General features: G+C 40.6%; 1 protein-coding gene across 4 annotated transcripts in view; it reads right to left on the bottom strand.

Moving 5' to 3' along the window:
* Positions 1 to 17,353, bottom strand: part of LOC146509824 (pro-neuregulin-2, membrane-bound isoform-like) — a 77,486-nt gene that overhangs the window by 3,768 nt on the left and 56,365 nt on the right. For 2 of the 4 annotated variants that reach the window (XM_085173934.1, XM_085173937.1), the window contains exons 4-10: positions 15,242 to 15,362; positions 10,532 to 10,590; positions 6,832 to 6,855; positions 5,064 to 5,166; positions 4,681 to 4,804; positions 4,446 to 4,573; positions 3,427 to 3,648 (exon numbers count right to left, since the gene is read on the bottom strand). In XM_085173934.1, coding sequence (XP_085030060.1) covers positions 3,427 to 3,648; positions 4,446 to 4,573; positions 4,681 to 4,804; positions 5,064 to 5,166; positions 6,832 to 6,855; positions 10,532 to 10,590; positions 15,242 to 15,362 — 781 coding nt within the window. Of the gene's footprint in view, positions 1 to 3,426; positions 3,649 to 4,445; positions 4,574 to 4,680; positions 4,805 to 5,063; positions 5,167 to 6,831; positions 6,856 to 10,531; positions 10,591 to 11,049; positions 11,127 to 15,241; positions 15,363 to 17,353 lie in introns of all 4 variants that reach the window. The other 2 variants (XM_085173935.1, XM_085173936.1) reach the window with 2 other exon arrangements.

The raw sequence follows: 17,353 nt of genomic DNA, 5'->3' as shown, positions 1-17,353 counted from the left end.
AAAACCATCATTACTATGTTTATTAATGTTGGTACAGAAATCTTTCATAACAACATGGCTCAGGATTCAATGTTTTTCCCCAGCAGAGCTTGAATAGCTAGCATTTACATCAGTTCTTTGATGATCTACTATGAGCAGCCAGGTTTCAGTCCTGACGAGGAAGAAAGACGAGGACTTAACTCTCTTCTTTAATAACCGTAGGCTCTGGATCAACCTGCCCAACAAGATCAACGAGTCAAATCTGTAGCTATACTTTACAAAACTCTTCAAAACAAACCCACGTTTAGCCATTCAATGAGCGTACTAACACCGTGCCCGATTGCTGAAGTTAATGTTGAGAATCTATATTTAGACATCAGAAATGCATACGCTACAGATGCAGAGTTTTCCCATCATTTGTAATATTAAAAAAAAAAAAAAAGCAACAACAATTCAAAACATTCCTGAAAGACAGGTTAGAATTTATGGATGGCTGACGGTGACTCACTTTGGACCTGTGTGTACAGAGTGTTTTATTTATTTACTTTTATTTCCTTTAGGAAACTAGGAAACCTGCTACATGAGACACAAGCCTCAGATATCCCCGCAACACCACTCATTCAGCTGAGGCAGAAACTGCCACCATGATCAAAGACGTACGTGCAACCTGGAATGACTCTGAGGACATGTAATCTGTCGCTGCATCACAACCTAGCGGTCATGCACAGATGCTGCATGCGGGTATTGTCAGTTAAGTTAAGAACTCAAGCAGATAAAAGGCAGCACGTGTCTTGTTCGGTTAGGTTTGCTTAGGTACTGATAGTTGGCTTGGATTCTGTATAGGAGCTCCAGCCTCCTTGATACATCCATTTCATACTTCCATTTTGGCTCAGTACTAAAGCCAAAGGTGCAGAACAGAATGTTAGTACCGGTTAATATATTAATCAATTAAAATGTGATTATAATTTGGTCTGACTGTTATGCATTTTAAGTTTGGAAAGGTAAGAAAACCATGCTAAGGTAAATCCAATTGTACCTTTCAATATAATGAATCCCACTGAGCAGACTGTTCTGCTGGATGCTTCTAGACTGTACCACTTTGTATGAAGCATTTCATTAGGGGTTAAGTATATTCAACAAAGTGACTTTTGAGAAGTAGTCTTAAAAAAATAAACAGCTGCTTTTCCATTGGAATCTTATGTTTCCTTTAGGATCAGCTTGTCAGTTTGAGCTATCACTACACAGTACTGTTTTCCATCTGAAATGGATTAGGCAATGATAAGTGTTATCAAGCATGCATGAAGCAAGATACTAGAAGTGATGTAGATCCTGAAGACTAAATCTGCCTGATCAGTTGAGTTTCAGCTTGGCAGCACTCACAGTTGCTGTTGGTCACAGAAAATGCAATTCATACTGACAGGTCACAAATGATCTGCGGCAGCAAAACAATCTGTTGCTGTTTTAGTAAAACAGACAGACAATAATCGCCGCTGACAAAATGATCTCTAAAACTCCTAATGGCTTACTGTAGAGCTGCTTTGTTGAACAACAATGTTTAGGAGTATTAAAGCTCACTGATACAACAACTCAACTCTACACTATAGTAAAAGTCTGTTTTTACAGTAATGTGAAGCTGTAATGTCATGGCCTGGGTCTGTTGACCCAGAGCTCATGTATTTTTGGTATATTTTTCAGTATGCTATGTTTTTGGTGGTTTTCTCTTCCTTTTTTCCTTTCTCCCTGTGTTCTCCCGGAGGTTTTGGGGTCGCTGAGGGGACGGCGACCCGGAAGCGTTCCCGCACTGGAGGCTGCCCCACCTGCCGCTCATTAGCCTTCACCAGCTGCAGCTGATGGCCTCATGAAGAGCGTCGTATTTAAGAGGGTGGCGGAGCTCCAGTCGGCGCGGGATTATACTAAGTCGAACCTGTTAAGTACCTCCGTTGATTAGTGAGTTTGTGAACGGCTTCGCTAGTGAAGGCTGCCTGCTGAGCTGTGTGTGTTTTTGTGTCACCAGGAGTCGGGAGTCAGGAACGTCGTCACGAGGGAAAATCACGGAGTGGAATCGGGTTTTTGGAGTTGTTACCTTTTTCACTGTAATGGACACGTACACTGTGTGGGATTCATAGGGGAATCGCCACAGGAGTCACAGTGCCGGAATTGTATATAGTTGTTGTTTCTGTCCACTCACTACAAATAAATCCACTGTCCTTCACCAGAGTCCCGCGTTTGGGCCCTACTTTCTCTACAACTCCACGGTCTGCCGTCGCAGCCCGTGACATGTAATGTAGTAGTAGTAAGGGCTAGAACACATTCAGTTAACACAGTATTTCTTTCCTGGGAATAATGCAGCTCTCCTGTGCGTAACACTGTATAAATATTGCAATGCCTTTACAGCAGACCATAGGCTCAAATCACCATTATGTTACAACACCGTTAATGACTTTCATTTGAATGAAAAAATGTTTGAGAGTGTGATGTTAAGCACCCTTTTAAAGCAGGTCTTCATACTAAGAAATAATTTGATTTTAGAAACCTTAACCTTAGTGTTTTTAAAAATCTTTGTAGGAGACCATGCTCCCAAATTCCCAAAGATTTTTAAAAACATTAAGGTTAAGGTTTCTAAAATCAAATTATTTCTTAGTATGAAGACCTGCTTTAAAAGGGTGCTTAACATCACACTCTCAAACATTTTTCCTCTCAGCTCACTGCTAATCTAGGCTTGCTGAGCGATGGATTGTCAGCTGTGAACAGTGCTGGAATTCAAGACATCAGCAGAGACCGAGGAGAGCATTTGGGGATTTTAGGTACCACAATCAGGCAACAGAACAATGTAACGCTGACTACTATTGAATTACAACACTCACATAAAGAGAAAGACCTAGATGCACACTATTTAGATCTAAGTGTAGGTCTGATCTGATTTGTCATGTGAGAACTTTAATTTCTCTGTGCCTCTGGTACAGACATATTTACATGAAGTACAGGAAATAAAAACGATACAGCTGTGGAGGTGATGAAAGGCGTATTTCTTCGCATCTGCCAGACTGTTTCTGAATCTCCTCTTTGTGCTACCTTTCACTAAACCTGTCCTATTTCTGACTTAAGTGAGTTTAAATCTGACTGTGCAAAATGGCAGACAAGTGTATTTAGCAAAATGTCACACCATCCCTTAAATAAAATAAAATAACATTAAAAGGGAACACTAGCCAATTAGAATTGCATACTGCCCAGGGAATACTCTTCCCATTGAAATGAGCACTGTTTCTCACTCTTGCCTACCTTAGCGTATTTCATCATCATGCCTGCTGTGTGTCAGTTTCCACTGAGTCTCTCAGAGTGCCCTGACTGGCCTCTCGAGGCTGAGAGAGAACCAGCAGAGAGAGGAAACTTCTCAAAATATTCATGACAAACCCAGTGCCATATCAGCCACACAGGTCTGGTCCCCACCTGTCGCTGTGCGGAGAGTCTCCCAGCGAGTCGAAGGAGTCCCCGTACTGCAGCCTCGGCCGATGGGGGTCAGAGTAGCCACAGTGTGCAGCACGCCGTGCTCGAGCCTCCATGCACGCAGGGCTGCTGCATTTACTGGTCCCCACGGATGATGACATCATTCCCGGCGAGTCAGAGAGGATACTGTCAGAATGTTCCAGGCTCCATGTCCGTTCCTCATGTCTGACAATAAAAAAAAAGACAAAAAAAATAGGTGTTAACATGCACACACCCCACAATATGTCCAAGTTTCACTTTTTTGTCCTTTTTTTTGAAAGAGTGCTTGATAACAAATCTGCGGCTGTCTCTGGAGGAAGAACATTTCCACAATTCAACTGCAATTCCATGATCCGTTAGCAAAAGTACCCAGATATTCAGCTCTTATCTCTTTTAATCCTGTTCCTCTCTAACCTGCATATGAAAACTTAGTCCCTCACAGCGACAGGTCAGTCATAAACCCTTTGATTAAGTTGCTTCTGAAGAGAAGTCCACAAGAGCTTTCCAATAGAAACAACAGAAGAAAACCAAATCTTCAGTAGTGCACACTAATACATTCAGCACTCGTTGGCCTCTGTGTCTTTGCAAATTCCCATGTGAGAAATCCTGGTAATACTTTCAGCTGTGACTCCTCTACCAGCACTACTTTTTCCCATCTTAGATCACTTACAAAATTAAAATCGTGTCTGTTACAGATAACAAAGCTTGCCTTTTTCAGCAGAAATCAGACAGACTGTCTTGCCTCACCAGCAATTGGCTCAATCTGCAGCAGCGAGACTCCTGGTGTGTGTTTTTTAACGATTCTATTCAGATACTCTGCACTGTTAACAATTTACTTACATCTGATTTTAATGATCAACTAAACCCGAGTGTGCCATTTAAATACAGAAACCTGTGTCGATGAATCAAACTCTTCTATCACTTTGTGATGGATTCTCTATTTGCAAGAGGCAGTTATGATGACGCACGTGCTGGATGCTCACCTGTGAGTTGATGAATGAGCTCGTGTGGAAGAGTTGTGAGATCTGGAAGAGGCATGACTGGCAGGAAATGAGCCCTCTGTAGCAGGCCGTATAACACGTTCAGTCGCAGGGACATTCTTTGATATGTACTGCAGGTGGAGAGTGCAAAACAAAAAAGATTGTAAAGAACAAAATCCGTGTGGTGTGCATTAGTCTGTGTGTACTGTAATAATGTAAGGAATCCTCGGAAACATACATCTACCATAGGGATGTCCTCCGGGCCGGGTCCTGGGTGATTGGGTCCATTAGCTAAGTTACGATTGGGATGTTCTGGACACATGTTTTGTCGCAGATGATTGTGCATCCTGTTTCTTTGTTTCCTGTTGAGAACATCTTGGTCATTCCCTTTTTTTTTTGTATAATCACCTTTTATTGAGTCTTTTTGATTTACTGTAACACCTACAATAACTATTTAAACATGCCTAATAAAGTAAGGGTATATTTTAAGACATAATCTATCATTTCCACCTGCTGAATGTCACAAGGACTGGGCAGTACACTAATATTTACGGTTTTGTATATTTATTAAATTAAAGAGCATGAGTACATCTTCAGAAATCATTCATCATCTGGACTTACTTGGTTTTACAGTAGGCAACCACACACACGATGCCCACGACCAAGAGAGCCACACAAATACCCGTGATTGTCAGGACTCTTTTCTGGTAGAGTTCCTCTGCCTCTGTCAACATCACACACACACACACACACACACACACACACACACACACACACACACACACACAGAAATGACAGAGGAAAAAAAATTAGCTTCTTTAAGGTGGTTATGGTGTCACTGTACATCTACACATCTTTTTTTTTTTTTTACTAAATCCTGAGCAGAATGAAGCATCATCCTCCTTTCCCTTCACACTTAAACCTCTTCTTTCGCATAATCACAAATGCAGCAGATGCTGCTGCTGCTGCTGCTCCCTGCGCTGCAGTAAGGCGGCGTAGGTGGGGGAAGGGCATTGGACTGTTGGAGAGTTAGACTGTTCGATCAAACAACTCTAAAAACCAGCTATTTTAAATTGCACCATGCATGATAAAATGCGAAAGAGTCAATAACAAGTCTTCGTCTTGGTGTCTTTGGTGGTCTACTATCTCACTCACTTACAGAAGCGATCATCTGCTCAGGCATTCAGTGAAACACAACGATGAGATCACAACAATTTTGCAAAAAAATTTGTCAAACAAGAGAAATTTGAAATGAAATGAAGATGAAATTTGACTGATGCTTTTGCTTTTCCAGAGAAGAACTTGTAAAAGGTTGACGTAGATTCTTTGTTTCCCGTGGGGGGAAATAATGGAGGCAGTGTAGTCCCCAATTAATAATGTAATACGAATGAATTGAATCTGTGCAACCATCTCAGGTTTCCTCCTTTCATTCACCAGTAGCCATTTTACATCAGCATACCAATTTGTGTCGAGCTTCTGACGCCATAAATAAATCACTGAAGTCAGTTTATTTTTAGCTGCAAACTCAGCGATATTTCAACAATATTGCCTTTAGCCACTGATATTGAATTTGAAACAGAGGAAACGATACTTGTGTTAGTTTAATGACACTTATGGTCTACTACTAGAGTGCACTTGTGTAGTTGAAGCAGCTAGATCTACTATTAATTTTATACTCCCAACCACAAGAGGACTTTTCTGGAAAAGGTAGCGGGAAACAAAGGCTGACGATGAAAGAGGGCAGAAAGAGTGTCTGATGGAGGAGAAAGTGTAGGCGCTAAATATAGCATGGCATGCTCACATCACAGCATTTTACAGCATCCCTGAAGGATGATCCAAACCAGAAACGCATCATGTTTTATACTCCGACATTACATTTCAGCTACACTAATGACGAAATGATGTAAGAGGCATGGTCAGGATCACACATAAAAAGAAAGACTGAGGTGGCATATCAAAGGGGGAAAAAAAGAGACGCTAGAAATGAGACCAAGAAGGTCGGAAAGATAGATCCTAATATTGAGCAAATCCTTGGGTATAGCTCCAAACATGACAGATCATGCTTGTTACAGATGGAATGAGGAACTAAAGTCCAAGGGGAAAATATGCTCTTGTAAGTGAGACAGAAACTGAGTTAATGGTACTTTTCCATTGCACGCGAATGAGAGGTGGAGGCGATTACATCCATGTTAATGATGTTTGATGAAGGATCAGTTGCATTGACTGAGGGTTCGTCGTCGTAATAAGTCATGGCATGATTGTTTGAGAGATCGACTTGTTAATCGGGGGACGATATGGTCACACCACAGACGGAACACGAGCAATGTCAAAATGAACGGCATCTTAGTAACTATGCTAGCACTGAGAATCAAAATGGATTGTTCCATACCCATAAATTCAATCCCAAGATGCTCTGCCATTGCAGAGAGTTGGAAGGTGGGTGGGGGAGGGGGGAGGAGGGGGGGGGGAACACAAGAAACAAAAGACCAGATTAAGAGCGGCACCTTCTGATATAGAAGTGGAGCAAGTACAAATTGGCATTACACAACACTTGTTGGTTATTGTCAGAACGACATGGTCAGTACTATCTAAGACGAGACACAAGCATGCAACACACACTTCAAACCACACTACAAATCAGTATCACTACCACATATCCCTACTACTAATTCTAATAAAGGGATTTTTGATTTCTTTTTACTACTTTTTAATACTCTTAATAAAACTACAATATTCTGCTCTTGCTTAAAACTTATATCTACTTTATATCTCAGCACACGGGGCCTCAACAAGATCATTTCCTTTTTAGTATTTTTTTTTGAGTTAGCTGAAAAAGCTGACTCACAGTAAGTTTACAATAAGTAATACGTTTTCGCTCTTTTTTTAAAAATACATATTACCAGTTGCTGTGTTGGTCCAATTCAGTAATAATGCAGTGCCAAGTAAAGGGAAAGTTTCCAGATATGATCAAAGGAGAGATGATGTGGCCCCGTGTGAGTCGCTTAGTGTTTATTACTCCTATAAAAGGCTGATCCCTGACAGCAACCAGGTGCTAGTGCTGAGCACATCCTATAGATGCACCCATTGTGGTAGGTGTAGGGTTATTTAAGCCTGTTCTGCTTTCGTGGCGGATCTGTTACCAATAGTTGCGGCTCTCTAAAAACAAACAGGACGTACTCGTAATCTTAACAACCAAAGATTGCCTGGAGTCACTACCGCTGTCGGCTTTGTCATCCTCAGTCTCCATTTATAATCACACGTAGCGTCTCCGGCGGCACGTGAAGGGGCTGAATTAACCCTGCTTATTTTCTTTCCAAATGCAATGATGCAGAATTTTGCCCAAGCATGCAGCCACTTCTGAGGGACTGTGACTGTGCTTATCTTGCGCCACAGTTTTATGTCTTACAAGTAAGTCATGAGGTTTATGTTTTATGAAGTGCCATATCATTGCATAACCAAACAAAATCCTAAAAGGGAATGGGATATTAGGTGCATAGCAACTGTTTGGGAAAATATGCGTCATCTACCGAGATTACCTGTGCTTTCAGTTTTCTGCTTTCTAAAAATGCAACACTGTCAATTCCAGGACACACCCATCACATGAACAGGCAAGTTAAAAGGAGTGTATGTGCACTGTGTTGGAATAATCATGAAGAATAAGAAGAATTATGGCTTGACTTTATATTGTATGGCAGATAGAGGCCACAGGGACGTCGTACCAGCTAGCAAGTCCATATTTCTGGCTCCTCACTTGCTTTACTTGGGCTAAAGCAATTCCCAGCTGTTCTTATGACAACATGCTCTTATTTAATCCAAGCACTTATGGCTGAGGAGAAAAAAAGCCATCCTCCTTCTCTTTTTTATCTCCTGGGGATGGGAGGTGCCCCTTTCGGGAGGCAGGTTTTTATGAAACGGATGTGCGTGAGCACAAGGGTCTGCCTTTTAAACTAAAATTTTAGCAGTTCTACTTGATTGTAAAGACTAAAAGCCAAGCTGTTCCCATGATAGTGTTGTAAGGGAAAGAGGGTCCACGCTTTTTTTTCTCTCTCATTGTTTTACTATTTGTTTTTATCATCTTCTGTCTGTTTTTTAAGCCTTTTTTTAAACTGATTACTTGGTTGTATAACCATGCAAAGCAAATAATACAAGGCTGGTCTGTACTTGTGTAGCTGGATGAGAACAGGAAATAAACGCTGTCCTTGATGCACAGCTGCGCTGAAGTTAAACAGAATGTAGAAAAAGTGTGTGAGTGTACGGGGGAGGAAAAAAAAGCTCCCACACAACACTGTCTGCTCTGCCAGAAAAACAAGCAATTTCAGCACAGTGCATTACAACTTAATGTGAGATGAAATTACTTGTACTTAAGAAGGGGTTTTTTGGGGGTATTGTACTCTGTGCCAATATACAACAAACAGAATGTGTAAGCTTGAAAAGTCAGACTACAGGGATGAGCATTAGGAAACTCCAAACGCAGATGCAGTTTGTTATTCTCTGAATGCAATGTTACATTAAATCGCAACCATATGGGCTTGCAAAGGCATGATGCTGCTATTATCCAGCATAAATGACAGGCTTTGGATTTAATTCTATATCATTTTTATACTTGAACCCTGTGCATGCAGTGCTTTCCCTAAAGAATCGAGTCCAGACTTTTTGAAATTTCAGTCGTTACGTTTCATTAATGTCATGTCTCTCGCTGTACAAGTAATCACCAATCAAGTAATACTGACGTTTAAATACTCCACAGGACTACATTAACAAGAATCCCCACCATGTGGTTGGTTTTTAAAGCTAAAACCCTTAAGGGCAATATCAATCAGGCCATAGTCGTCCACAAAACGTCCTCTAATCTTAGTATAACAACGCAGTTGATAGTCAAAGGAGCTTGCAAAGAAAAGCGTCTGGACTTCTTTAAGTTACTTGAAGACGTTTCACCTCTCATCCGAGAAGCTTCTTCAGTTCTAAGGTCAAATGGTGGAGAGTCCCAGATATAAACCTAAAGGCAGTTGATAGATGTGTTTGCAGATGTTGCCTTATGGGATGGTGCAGGGTTTAGTTCTCTAACCCCAGGCTACTAAAGCTGTTTGACATGGCACTCCAGTACAGTGTTTGGACTATCTGTCGTGCGAACACCATTTTGTTTCTTCTGGATCAACGTGTTATAGCAGATGTGATTTGCTAAATGTTCTTGTGTGGACCTAACAAAGCTTAGTGTTTTCTACAGGCTGGATGTGATTTAGGTCCTCCGCAAGTTATCAACTGGTCTCAAAGTTAAACAAATAGTGCTTCACATTTACCATCTTGGCTGATTTTGAACTAATGCGAGGCAGGTGCTGTAAAGTTTTGTGGTAAGTGGGCCTTTTCTTTTGGAATCCCTGATTATCTCCGACATCAAATCAAATCAGTGGGAATTTGTTTTTTCATTTTCATATTGGATCTTTATATTGATGATAACGGTTACGCTTTCACACCTGTTTATCAATATTTAATAAATCCTAGTAGAAAGAAATGCACCATCATTTCAGCTTCAGCTGGTTGCAGCCTCTCAAATAAGGGCTCTTTACAAGCTCGCTGTTATCAGTTAGTGCTCCACCTGATAGAGCCAGTCATTTGTCATGCTTGTTAGTTGCGACTAATTGTTTGGGCCTGGCTTTCCATACAAGCTCTACTTAGGGTCAAACGTGCTTGCATGTTTCAAGCTGATTGCGAGAACAGGCATCATTAGTAAGTGAGCTAAACAAAGTCCTTCTGTAATTATTTTGCCATTAGACTGTGTCGTTACATGCGACTTGCAATGTGCAAATCAACTTGCACAAAGCAAACTCACACCCTGACTCGCCTCGCTACGAACTCTTATTCTGAGAATGCGCATGCAACGCACTGCACTGAGTCAAAGGGCACACAATATTACATGCAGACCAAACACAGTAACAGACTCCACTAATCTATGCCAGCTTGTAAATGAGTCACCAGAGCAGACACAGACAAAACTATTAGGTAATAACAGGAAATTAATGTGGTCTCTACACCCAGCATGCACACATGACACGAGGACAGACTGACAGTGACAGAAGAGGAAATTGACATACGGTAGAAACTGGCCATAACGTAGGTTTGACAGCGATCACCAGTAAAGTCATTTGGACACCTGATGGAAAGAAACAAAGCCGAAGAAAGAGAGAAGGAGGAAGAGGAGGAGGGTGGTGAAAGAGTGAGAGAAAGGAAGAAAATAGAGGGGGAGAGGGTGGAGTGAAAAGGACAGTGTGAGGAAGAAAAAGTGAGAAAGAAGGGAAGGGAGGGGAGAAGAGGGGGGAGAGAGAGAGGGAGAGAGAGAGGGAGAGAGGAAGAGAGACACAGAATTAGAACAACAGAACATCTACAGACAGCAGAAGCAGAGTGTTCCCTTTGGATGACACCATCCTGTGCATGGTGTAGTGCACAGCTCAATGCGTGTTGACCTGAGAAGGAGGAAGAGGAGGAGAAAGAGGAAGAGATCTGGTGGGGGCTGGGGAGTGGGGGGGGGATGAGGAGGGCAGCAAGAGTCCACAGAGGTAATCCAGTGACAACTGTGTCTCTGTTGTCAGCTGCTCATATCATTTGAACATACTTTTGAAAGGATTGGGCATGTACACCCGCAGTGGCTCAGTCTGTAAGCATCGAGGGCCGAAGTATCCATCCGGACATCTGGGAAGGAGCAGACAAGTGTTATGGAAAAGGAAAAAAAACACACACACAGAGAGTGACGTTGATTTCAGGGGCTTGAATCCCTTCACACACATTTCTGCAAAATGTCACAGCATGTTTAAACACACAACAAAACAAGTAAGAGCAACAACAAAAAAAAACTGCTACCAAACTCACAGTAAAGTGCAAACAAAGCAAGGAGGGCATCCTTTGCTGATGAACGTGCCCCATTTCGCAGTTTTAAATTGATCTCAATCTGCACAAAAACGTAATGCTTGGCAGATGCTGCATCTCTCTGATAAGCTAGCAGCTTTTTAGCCCCATTACAGACACAGTGACAAACAAAAAGGGTAAAAATATACTTCAGCCTGGGCTCTCATCTTGACAGAGGAATTAAAAAAGAAGAAGAAAAGAGAAAGAACAAAAAAAAAAAAAACCCATATATAATGACATATAATAATAATAATATGGGCTTTTATAAAAAGAGATAAATGTGATTCAGGATACTGACAGTCCCATGGCTTTCTGAACTCGGTCTATGGGATGAGAGAAGAGCAATTTTCATGAGTGTGTGGAGAATAAGAATGTAGCTCGGGATAAACCAGGCAATGTTTTATAGGTAATCAATAAATCATTCCTTGGAAAGCAGTGAAACAGAGCTGAAAGTTGGGAAATGTTTCTCTTTCTCTTGGAGCCTGTTGGAATCCTTGTGGATGTATCCATAACCTGCAAACGTGACTGTTTTATAACTGATACCAGAGCACAGAGTGTTAAAGCAGTCAGATCAGGAAATAAGGAAATAAAATCCCAAATTTTAATTTCCAGCTTGGAAAGAAAAACAAAAGGGAAAAAAATGAATATGTAAATGTTTCTTGGTAAACACGCAAGGATGTGTTCAGCTGTGCTTTGGACAGACTATCATCACTATCACGAGTTTTGGGTTAAACCATATTTCCTCATTATTATCTCAATTTGGATGAGAAGTTGGTCTTTTTAGGGCCACCAACAATCCACCCAGAGCCACAACTAGACCACTGATCCAACAAATGTGATTTACTGGGTCCACACAGTGCCTCCTGGGAGCGCCATAAATATCTGGCAATGAGTTACTCATCCTGAGTGATGGTGTTTAACTGGGTGGGGGCGGGTGGGGGGGGGGGGGGGATTGCGCCACCTAGGTCGAGGAAACTTGGCTGAAAGATGAAGGAAATAAACTGTCACAGGGTGCAAATGACCACAGAGGTACAGAAAATAAACATGTAACTTTCATGAAAATGTTCTACAAACTGTAGATACACTGAAGTTTCTCAACTCATTACCCTTCTAATAAGTTCCATAAACAAGTGATAACTATCGTTCTCTTAGGAAGACACTTCTGTTCAACAACTTTCATTGTACTTGTATCGTCATGTATAGAACTGAAACAGTCAATTTATTACATAACAGTAAAACTTCTAATCACTGTGTCTCTGATGGTTTGCTGCTTTTCCTTGTTTTGAATCATTATAAACTTAATTTTGTTGGATTTGGACTGCTGGTCAGACAATATGAAGCAAACTGAAAGACAGAAAAAAATCAGGTATTTCTAATGAGCATTACCCAGGAGATCTGTGAGATCTGTGGAGTATACGCCCGATTTAAAACCATCTCAGTCAAATTTTGAGCACCTTTGTTCGTGTTGTTTGATTCAAAAATATAATGAGCACATAATTAGTTGAGGGAAGCCACAATGACAAGATTGGCTTGCAATCCAAGCACATCAGAAGATCTCACTGCCAGCCTTTTTCACCTTATGCTTAAGCTGATATTCTTGCATGTTCAATCATCAAATTTCATATTAGGTACCTATTTAAGTTGCTTTTACCTTCCTTGTAAGCAACTAAAAGTGTAGAAAAGTCCCAGATTAGAGCCATACTAATAATCTTCTGCACGCCAGAGTCCTGCAGATGGAAATAATTATTTTCCCTTTTTGGCTGCAGTGGTCCCGACTGAATGTACACAATTAACAAAAATGTTCTTTTTTCTGCACATTATGCACGCTTTGCATGAAAATAACAGCAGGTTTCAACTTTCAACACTCTTTACATCATTTCACCTTATCACATCACCTTACCGCCACCTAAACGTTTCTATCTGAAAGTGAAGGAGCTGGGAATAAAAGTAGGACTAGCTGTCTGCAGGACTTGTTTAGCCAGAGAGTAATACCCACTGAAGCCTTGCCTATATTGAATGAGATGGCTGTGGGGCAACAAATCCCTGCAGGCCTTCACTGCATTATCCAACTTTTCTGGACCCATGCCCCAGCCGTGAGTGAATTAGCTGCAGCAATTGAGTTATTGCTGCCTCCAATTTGTACACAGCGTATTGAACGGCTGTTGCAGCCATGTCCTGCTTGCTCGTCGAGCATTCTTCCTGCGGCCAACTGGGCACAGAAAGCCTTGCCAGTGTTTCAGCTCTATATCAAATCAGCCAAAAGGATTATGTTAGCATATGGTTGAAAAGAAAATACATCAGAATATCTGACAACTATGCAAGCAGATGTCATTTGTATTGTAACTACACAATAAGGTTTAACTGATTTTTACAACTAAGGCAACCTATTTTTTTCCTTTTGATTAACTATACAGCTGTGGTCAAAGGTTTACATGCACGTATCAGTGGCAGTGGTACATTACACAAAGTGAATGGAATAATATAGAAGTAGGACTACCTGCAAATTTGCAAAAACTTCACCTAGACAGTTGAAACGTGTAGACAGTTGCATGTTCCAACAAGAAAATGATCCCACAGACACATCAAAAAGTAAAGTTAAAAGTTGGGCCTGTGCCAGGAAACCAACCACTTTAAACAAACTCTACCAATTCTGCCAAGACGAGTGGTCAAATATCCAGACAGAATTAATCCAGGTTGTTAACTGCTACCAAAAGTGTCTGATTGAGGTGTAGCTTTCTAATGTGCATTTAACCAAAAGTACATAGGAAAAGTAGTGAAAATCCTACATAAATTTAAACTTGTGCACCCAATATTTGTTTTTAAAGTCACGAAAGATGTATGTTGTTCAAGTAAATCATTAAAAGCCAAAATTACCATGACGTTCATGCCCATATTGAGTGTAAATAAAATTCTGAATACAACTGTATTTGGGCCCAATAAATGTTAGAAAATCTAAATAACAGTCACAGTTTCCAAAGGAACGGTTTTGAAATTGCTTGTTTTGTCTGATCTACAGCCCAAAATCAATGATTTTATTTTAAAATAGCAGCAGATAACCAGCCAGTAGTTACTCCCAAATCTAAAACCAGTGAACATCTGGCTTTTATGACTAAAAATGAGTAATAGTTGATGCAAGTAGTTGCAGGGCGTTTTTCTGATTACTAAATGACTAATCGAGAAAGTGGTTGTTTCATCTCTTAAAATAAATTTAAAAAAAAACAAAAACTGTTAGTCCTCTACAAAGAAAACCGGTTGTTTAGCTTAACCTCTCATGCACATGGTCCCAAATAATGTTAGCCTAATGAGTTCGAGGCTAACACAAACTCGCATGTAAATGTCAAAGAAAAAAAAGGTTGTTTCCGTGATAATGTCAACCTGTTTTCCTCCTGAAAAGCTAAGATGCATGGTTCCTCCAACGCACTTTACACACAGGTCTTGATCCCCTTTGCCAAATGTAAGCAATGATTCTATTTACCTCATTGGGGGCCTCTAACAGGCATAAATATTTGCTCGCGACTAAACCAGTGACTCATGACATTTTGAAAAGCCTTTTAATGTGCGGCCCTCCTGTACACTAAACATGACTTAAAAGGATGAGCACACCACCGCCTCACTCCATTATTAGTGTTAAAATACACAACAGGTGGGTAGTTAGACAAACTGGCAGCATACTCCTGTGATGTGTCGCTGCTGCTGCTGCTGAAAGAAGGAAGGGGAATCGAGCTATACCACAAAAACAAAAAGCAAGGTAAAAACTTGTAGTTAGATAGCTGAAGATGATTATCAAAGTCAAGATGCCGTAAAATAGCCTCTAATTTGCACTGTGGGACAAAACATCTGTCAAACAACAATGGCCAAGAAGAAAAACACTTGAAAAGAAAAGGATAGAAGAGATTACTCACTTGCAGGAAAGCTGATTTATACCATGGAAGAAGTAACAGTCGCCGCCATTCACACAGTAGGCTCTCTCTGTGTCGTTGCATTTTCTGGCATGGCCTGAGCCTGGAGATAGCGTTGTGGTCACTGAGAAAAAACACAGAGAAGAAAATGACAAATTACCTCCAGCTGACCCAGTGGATCCTTTATAACGTCAGCTTTATTTCCTTTATAGCCACAGCCAGATGAATAAACAATAATTTGCAGTCAAAACAAGGAAACATCATGATAAATGAAAATGAAGAGGATTTTCATTTAATAAAAATATTTGTTAGTTTTTCTTGTATCTCTGCAAGACTAATATGACTTTTATGTGTGTATCTCTAGTTTTTCTTAAAGAGTTACTTAAATGCCACACTTGTAATTCCACAAGGACTCTTAGTCTTTCATGTACAAATGTAATTGTTTCTCAAAAGGAGTGTTGACATTATCTCAACAAGTTCTATGAGCAAAGATAAATATTTCCCTGACATAGCGTAGGAGGTGTTTATGCCTCGACTCAGGTCCTTGGAGTGGCCTGAAATGTCATGTATCTGCACTTAATCCCCCTCCCCATTGAACAGATATCTGTTTGGGATGAAGTCTGCTCATCGGAATCAAAATAGGGATGTTTAGAGGAATGAGAGTGCTGAGAAAGGTGCACTGTGGCAGGATTGGGCTTGAGAAGGGTGGAGTGCACCTCACATGTCAGATACTGATATGTGATTGAAATTGTGTACCTGCTGTCAGATGATGTTAGCACGTTGGGAGAATGTGGCTGTTAGGCATAGAGAAGTCTTCGGCTGGTAAGAGTTTTACACTGACAATATATTGGCTTCAGCAGCCTGACACTCATTTTTATCAAACATAGCCAATGGCTTTACTGTAAGTAATGTCAGTCTTGTGAAAACTAAGCACACTTCCTGATTCAGAAGCTTGTAGAAACATCTTTAGCAGCAATACCTTGAATTAATTGCATCCTATACTTTTATACTTTTCATCCCAGCCTCTATCAGTCTCTCACGTCATTCTGGAGGACTTTTGCCCAACTTGTCTTCACTACATTGCTTCAGTTCATTGAGGTTTTCACATATTTGTTTGTGCAAATTCTTAATTTCCTACCAGCATCTCAATCGCGTCAAGGTCTGAACTTGGTCTGACTAGGTCACTGTAACATCTTGATTCTTGTCCTTTTTTAGCCGTTCTGTTGCAGAATTGCTGCTGTGCTTGGGATTATTGTCTTCTTGCAAAACCCACTTTCTGCCAAGCTTTAGCTGTCAGACAGATGGCTTCACATTTAGTCTAGAACACCGATACATAGAGGTGGTCATGGTCCACCAGTGACAGTGCGTACGAGGTGTGTGTGTGTGTGTGTGTGTATTGTACTCCATGAACTTTAACAGTTAACATGCCAACTCAGGTTTATGGAATCTGAGATCTAGCTTTGGATTTTGGCAATCTCTCTAAACATTGCACAGTCTGTTCTTCTGAAGTATTTGCTGGGACATTTACGTCTGGGAAGATTATGGCTTACTGTTAACATTAACAACTACCAAACTGCCAAAACATCTGGTTTTATACAGGTGCTCACACATTAACTGAACATCAATTAATCATGTTCAATTGACTTGCAGCACCTGGCTGCTATATATCCTCTTAGTACATAGAGTTCCGTGAAAATGTTCTTCTTCACATGCCAGATTGGCTGTTTTCCGTAAAGACATACTATACCCTCCGGCTGGAGAAGTGCGTTGCTTACTTCAGAAGCTCACCTCTGGTTTGGTTACTACAATAGAGGTTAATTCCCATGCTTATTAGGATAGAGAGGCAAACAAATGATATCAGTCTGTGCGTCATTGCCAGTATGAGTGAAGAGCACGAATAAATCAGAACACTATATAACCAAAAAATGTTTTGTTCTTTACACATGCAGTATACCAAAATATATCAAATAGCGTGTCATTGCTGGGCAAAAATTACTTTGTGAATAAAGTACAACATCCATCCATTCAATGAACAAACAAAGACATAAATCCACTTCGTTAAATTGTGATGAGATAAGTCGATAACAGGTGTTATTTATACCTAGCATTTTATTT

Source organism: Neolamprologus multifasciatus, chromosome 10, assembly GCF_963576455.1.
Source record: "Neolamprologus multifasciatus chromosome 10, fNeoMul1.2, whole genome shotgun sequence".
Classification (NCBI taxonomy): Eukaryota; Metazoa; Chordata; class Actinopteri; order Cichliformes; family Cichlidae; genus Neolamprologus; species Neolamprologus multifasciatus.
The sequence above is the reverse complement of the archived record's forward strand: the minus strand, read 5'-3'. Positions and strand labels throughout refer to the sequence as shown.